General features: G+C 43.2%; 1 protein-coding gene across 2 annotated transcripts in view; it reads right to left on the reverse strand.

The window, feature by feature from the left end:
- Positions 1 to 6,547, reverse strand: part of phactr1 (phosphatase and actin regulator 1) — an 18,929-nt gene that overhangs the window by 3,693 nt on the left and 8,689 nt on the right. The window contains exons 2-10 of one of the 2 annotated variants that reach the window (XM_031869675.1): positions 5,085 to 5,249; positions 3,384 to 3,464; positions 2,585 to 2,707; positions 2,301 to 2,489; positions 1,958 to 2,210; positions 1,162 to 1,346; positions 350 to 506; positions 179 to 234; positions 28 to 89 (exon numbers count right to left, since the gene is read on the reverse strand). In XM_031869675.1, coding sequence (XP_031725535.1) covers positions 28 to 89; positions 179 to 234; positions 350 to 506; positions 1,162 to 1,346; positions 1,958 to 2,210; positions 2,301 to 2,489; positions 2,585 to 2,707; positions 3,384 to 3,464; positions 5,085 to 5,249 — 1,271 coding nt within the window. Of the gene's footprint in view, positions 1 to 27; positions 90 to 160; positions 235 to 349; positions 507 to 1,161; positions 1,347 to 1,957; positions 2,211 to 2,300; positions 2,490 to 2,584; positions 2,708 to 3,383; positions 3,465 to 5,084; positions 5,250 to 6,547 lie in introns of those variants that run through there. The other variant, XM_031869676.1, reaches the window with a different exon arrangement.

Consider the following 6,547-nt stretch of genomic DNA (forward strand, 5'->3'; position numbering starts at 1 on the left):
CTGTCCATCACCACCTCTCCGTCTTACCTTTTTGGACAAATGTCTTATGATCTCCCTCTTCTCCTCCTGCTCCTCCAGATCGTTTCGAGCTGGACGGTAGGAGAAAGACAGCGTGATCACACACAGGGATTATTAATATACTTCGATTTTTTTCTCTTACCGTATGTAAGTTACTGACGTTTGAGTATGTTCCTCTGCTCCAGTTCCTCTGCTGTCGGCCGTTGACTCAATCGCCTAAAAAAACAATGAAGTAATCAATTAAAAAAATACGTGTGTGTGATGACGTGTGTGGTACCTCATATAACAGTGGCTCAGTGGCTGTAGAATCTCCGGCAATCCAGAGACTCACCTGGTCAGTTTGGTAGCCGTCTGTTGTCGAGACTCGAATCTCTCTACGTTCGACTGCATCGGCAGGATGTTTTTCTCCTCCAGCTCACTCTTCGATGGACGGTTACTCAGCTTGATGGCCAGAGAGTCCTTTCGTAAAATCTTCATCGCCAGTGTGCCTACAATGTACAAGAAGCAAAATGGATGTGGTGCGTTGATACTCACTTCACAAGCTGTTCATAAGCAGCTCCTGTAGATTTGTCTCCACTGCTAACATCGTTTTGGTTATTTATCATAGCTGTTCTTTATTCATTCCATTTCATTGTTTACATTTCAAGGTTTCCCCAAAGGCTACGAGGCAGAGAAGTATCTCCGTCTCGTGATCCATTTAGATTCCAGATAATGATATTAACAGTTTGCACACCCTTGTGTGTTTGTTTTCCCTGAAGTTTAATATTTATCATAACATTGTAATATGATGTAAACGTTAGCGGAGGCACTCACATCTACAGTAATTCCGTTTTGTCTTTATTGATTGAATTTATTTTAACTCATCTTGTAATGATCCACTGATTTAAATTGTTTTGTAACAATAAATGAAATGATTGTAATGTTAAGGAGGTTGTGGGCAGTGACAAGTCCAGAGAGAATTCTCACCAACGCTGCAGCTTTGTGATGCTTTTTTAGCCTTTTTTGCCTCTTATTTTTGGTTTTACAGCACATTTACTCTCGGATTTAGTCAGTTTTCATTTGACATGATAATTAATAACAGCAGGCAACTGTTAAATGATACAGATTGAAAAACACGACACGGAGAGGGGAAAAAACGCCTACTTGTAAACAATGTATCATCATCTTCCTCATCATCATCTTCATCCTCCTCCTCCTCCTCCTCCTCTTCTTCTTCCTCCTCCTCCTCCTCTTCCTCAGGCAGGTCCTCGTAGCCCGCCTCGTTAGAGAGGTTCTCTTTGTCGTTGTCGCACTCGATCATCACCGCGGGCGCCGCGTGCATCATGGAGCTGCAGGTTGGAGGGAAAGGGTAACGGTCAGATGGGTATGCTCAATGTCGCATGAGGTTGTGAAATAACAGCAGCTGTGTGAGAGAGCGCGACACGGGTGAATCATTTGTGTTTGCTCATCTATCATTGGCCTGAAACGTCAGTGTCGAGAAGGCAAAGAAAAGCATCAAAACAGTGTAAAACTAGAAAAGTGCACTCAGAGTGCAAATCTCCTCCAGGTGTGTCTTCCTCTCTCCTCTAAAGATGCTACCCCACTATGTAGTCCATCCTTGTTCCCTTACGAATGTATGCTCAGTAGAATAACTGGGGATCAGGATGAAGGGGTGTCTCTCTGGGGACCGGTTCTGGGATTACATTAAATTGGAAGATAGGTCTAAATAAATTCATACTCCTTTATGACTGTGTGATCCTGTAGTAGTACCACGTGTGACATGTTTTCCCGATTTAATAATTTATTTCTTTATTTTTACTGGATCTATGTACTGGAAGCTGTCTCCATAATATTTTTAAAAATGTATGCAAAAAACCAAGCCTAAAACAATAGTTAAAAAAAAAAAAAAAAAAAAAAGTAAAAACAAATTCTGTTGAATACTTTGAGATCTGCCCCATACCTCTCAAACCTCTGCATAGTAAGGGCGAGGGTCTTGTTGAGCTCCTCTATGATTCGGCGGGGGGGGTGGAGGGGTAGCACCCCGTACTGCAGGGAGTGCCCGCCCATTGGAGCATGGCTGGGAGGGGGGTACTTCTGGAAGGCGAGTGAAGAGGGCTCCATGCTCCCTGCAGGTATGGAGATCATGAGCTTCTTTGGAGGTAGAGGAGGAGATAACTTCGAAGACATACATGGCAACTTCACTGGGGCGCCGTCTGCACGGAGCAGGGGGGATGTGAAAAGATCAGACATGTATACACAGAGTCACACACGCATCTATAAATGTGCACAAAAGACAAATGTACCTGCAAAGTGATTAGGTAGCCTGTGTAAGGGCTTCGGTGCCAGCGCAGGAGGTTGTTTGTGTAGCGTGGGAGGTCTGGAGTGTGTTGATTCAGCGCAATCAGCCGGACACAGGGTGGACTTCTTCATGGATTTCTGGGCATGGTCCTGTTGACACGCACCCTCTTTTGGCATCTGAAACTCCAGAGAGCCTGAGGATCAGAGACACGGAAATAAAAAACAGTCAGACGCTACAATATGAGACAAGAGATGAGGCAACAATGGTGCCCGAGGCTCTGCTGCCTACCTACAGCTGCAGCCGCTCCTTCCATCAGCTCAGTACCTTCAGACTCTGACAGGCCGGAGCCGAGCACCGGAGAACGCCCGTTCTCCATCTTCACCTCCTGGAGTACAGCTGAGGAAGAGCCGGCTATACACACAGAGAGGAAAAAGATGACGACGGGAGGAAGGAAGTCAAAAATAGGTAAATGAAAGACAGCTTGGAATTCTAAGGCAGAGGAGGCAATGTTGCAGCCAGGGCTCCACGAGCCAGTCCTTAATACATATATAACAACTTCCAACTAATAAATAACTGATTTTCTCTATAAAATGTAATAAATAAATAACACATGCCTAACGAGTTAAGTTACCACAGCCACAGAGAGGTGCAGAAATTGCATTGATCATGATCTATTTATAATATGGCTCATTTATGTAAAATGATGTGTGAAATAACCAAACTGATGCTTAATATGTTCCCCTGTTTTGCATTACATCAGAAAAAAAAAAGAATCATGAATCAATTATTTTTTTTTAGGCTTGATTGTATCATCAAGACTCCGACATTAATCACAGCGCTTCCTTATTGCCGGACATAGTAACAGACTGAAAGCACCAGTTATTCCAAAAATGACATGAAACGGAAAAAAACAAGCAAACAGTCACATCTGACCAATCAATCTACTGAGAGTACTTTTACTTGATTAAAAGGACAAAATCTAAAATAAATAAAGAACCTAATAATTTTGCTTATGAACTGCTTCGTTTCAACATTTGACATTTAAGCCCCACATTGTATCGACCACCTTTGTTTTCTTGCCCCTCACCTTTCTCATAAACCTCCTGCAGCACTCCTTTCTTGATGAGCTCCTCTCTGCTCTGGCGAGTGGACATCTTCCTCTCCAACACTGAGGGAGAAAAGACATGACGTTGAATCTACAACGACAACAATTCGAAAGACCACCTGTGCACTGGATCCTTCTACTGCGTCATTAGTGTCAATGAATGTGTCAGCTGCAGCAGACATGAAGTTTGTTTGTTTGGACTCACTGCTACCAGGAATAATATGTGACTGAGCGACGCACAGGTTTCACCACCAGCTAGCTGATCCACAGAGAGAGAGAAGAGTGGAACCAAAAAACACATCATGTTTGCAGCTAATTAGCTGAACAATAAAAACAAAAATTGCAGTATGTTTTTAAGATAGCATGGTAACCTTCTCTGAATCCATGAATTCCCACATGATTTAATGCACCAGCAGTAACGCACGGTGCTCGCGCTGCGTTTCTACCTGTGTGCTGTAAAATGAAGGCCGGTATATTGTGTTTTATTTGCATACAGAGAAAGGAAGCAACCTGCAGTGACAGCTGGGAGAACAGCTTGGCTGCAGGAAGTCTCTCTTCACCCCTCTGCGGCGTGTTTGTGTCTCTCAGTAATAACAAGATGTGAAACCATTCAGCCAGCTGAGGAACAACGACAGCTTCGATTTCTCCTTCAAAATATGACGCTGTCTTTCATTTCACAGTTTACTACTGAGTGCAGATTGTAGCGGAGAACCTATTATGTACCGACACCCACATTTCCTCAGATACTGGGGCTAACGTCGAGTTCATTCACTGTAAAATAGGGACAATTAAGCATTTAAAGCTGTTCTGTTGCTGCAGTAAATGTTATCAACTTCACTCCCGCGCTGTTGAGTTTGCGTCTCTGATGAATACTGTAATTAACAGTGTTTAGTGATAGTGTTTGAAGCGGGTAAATCAAATGGAAATTGTGGAAATTAACGACTACAAGCACTTGGCTGGATTTCGTCCAGACTCTAGATTCTTCCTTTTCTGAGAAGATCATGTACTTAAAGTAAAAGCAGTACTACCACAGTGAGAAACACCAAAATAAAAGTCCTGCATTCAAAATGTTCTTTTCTTAGTTCTAGAATTTCTTTTTAGTAATATTTTCTTTCATTAATCTGATTTTATTGCCGACTTCTCTGTGAAGGCATTTGTCAACAATTGTTGTTTAATAATGTGCTATTTAAATAAATTTACTTTTTTTTTTATTACTTAGAACAGTTAATTAATTTTGCAAATCTTACTGGAATTTGCACACTTGTACACCAGTGAGCATATATTTTTCAATACTTGCCTTTGCACAATTGTTTGTACCGTGTGGTTTGTTCATGCATGAGATCAATCTACTCATCTATCTTATTATCAATAACTCGTTAAAACCAGAGTTGCAGCAAGAACCCGGCTCAGCGGTTGGTCTGCTTGCGGTCTGGTTGATGAAGCGGCAGCAGGAGCTGCTGGCCGAAGCCTCCCGGTGCTTTACCAGCCTTACATAACCATAATCATAGATGGTACATCTTTGCTGCAGGCCCTATATCACCCTCTGCTCTGCAGCTCCATTCATCAATGCTACTGTTGCTAGGTGCCACAGGGAGACATTTATCTACCTCCCCCCTCCCCCCACTACAGGGAGGGAGAGGTGAGGAGCTGGGTGATAATGTGACGCAGTGTTTCGGTTCTTACCGGCAGAGGTCTGCTTGAACTTTTCACTCTTCTTCTTCCTCCATTTCCAGGGCTTGAATAGACGACCCAGGGAGGCGAATTTGCTCCGCCGCCGAATGGGAGGCGTGTGTGTGCCCGGAACCAGCGAATCAGAGCGCATCGCTGTCAACCTCTCCACTTCCTCGGCTGGAAAACACAACGGGAGCAACAAGGTCATCAACGGGCAGGTAACCAGCACTTACAGAAATGTGTTTTTGACAAAATTATTAGCCGATGAAATGAATTGGCCCCACGACTCCTCATTTGTCACATGAAATAAATCTAAGTACACTTAAACATTTCCAAACACCGTTAATGACATCTTAAATCTTTTAGCTACAGTTCAGTTTTTACCAGTTCTACATGTGTAGTCATTCTGAATTTAGAGATTGTTAAATATTACAATGTTTTGCTAAAGGGGGCGACGAGCTCAACATATAAAGGACTTTCACATGGAGCGCACTCACTGACTGTGAACTGTAGTTCTTGGCCCGATAGGGAGTTGTTTGAAAGAAGTCCTGCTGGAGGCTGTTTCTATACAGCATGCACCAGTTCTTTCATTCGATAGTACACCTTTTTCCATTACACACAACATCCTGCTATACAAGGACTCTACGGAATGAGGACATGAGGCCTCACCCAGGGGCCATGACTACATAAAAGACAGGAAGTCAACATTTCAGCCGGCAGTAGTGGATGTAAACACACACAAGCACCAGCAGACACACTGATACACACAGACAATACAACAGAATAATAGAATAATGTTCAAGTGAAAATATATGTTCTAGCAGGCAGATCAGGAGCCTTTTTTCATGTGAAATGCATTCATGAAATCTGTTAATCCTGCTGACGAACAGAACAAAAGTAGTCAACAACAACAACCATACTATATAAACATCTGTCAAGTGCTGAAAGCATGGCACTGGATGTTTGGTCAAATCATGACCACAAATACAAGCTGAACAGTCTGTCAGTGGTAAGGGAGGAAAAACAAATCAGTGTGAACCAGTAAACAGGTGCAGACAGGAGGAGACGTCAGCCTTGAGGTGGCCTTGTTACAAGACGGATGTCAGTTCAGCTCTGTACCGGCTCAGCAGCCACCATCGAGAGGCCCTTCTTCAACAACAACAACAACAACATCCAATCCCCCCCACCTCCTCTCCTCAGCTGTCCCTGTGGCAGATCTGTGTAGCACCCTGGTGAGAACATCAGAGGGCTCACAGGACAAATAAGGGAATATCTCAAAGCAAAGAAAATCATTGAAAAATGACTAAGTATTTTTATTTTACGTGGCTATAAAACACACAAATTATGTGTTGATTCCTCTAGGGTGAGGAGATACCGTGTTTTTTTATTCCTGCGGTGAACGTTTCCTTACATCCTGGTCTTGAGGGGCCATGTCTTGAGTCCTCCTCGAGTCCCTGCTGGTGTTGTCAGACTCC

The sequence above is a fragment of the Anarrhichthys ocellatus genome, unplaced genomic scaffold, assembly GCF_004355925.1.
Source record: "Anarrhichthys ocellatus isolate YVR2014 unplaced genomic scaffold, GSC_Weel_1.0 scaffold48, whole genome shotgun sequence".
NCBI classification, from domain to species: domain Eukaryota; kingdom Metazoa; phylum Chordata; class Actinopteri; order Perciformes; family Anarhichadidae; genus Anarrhichthys; species Anarrhichthys ocellatus.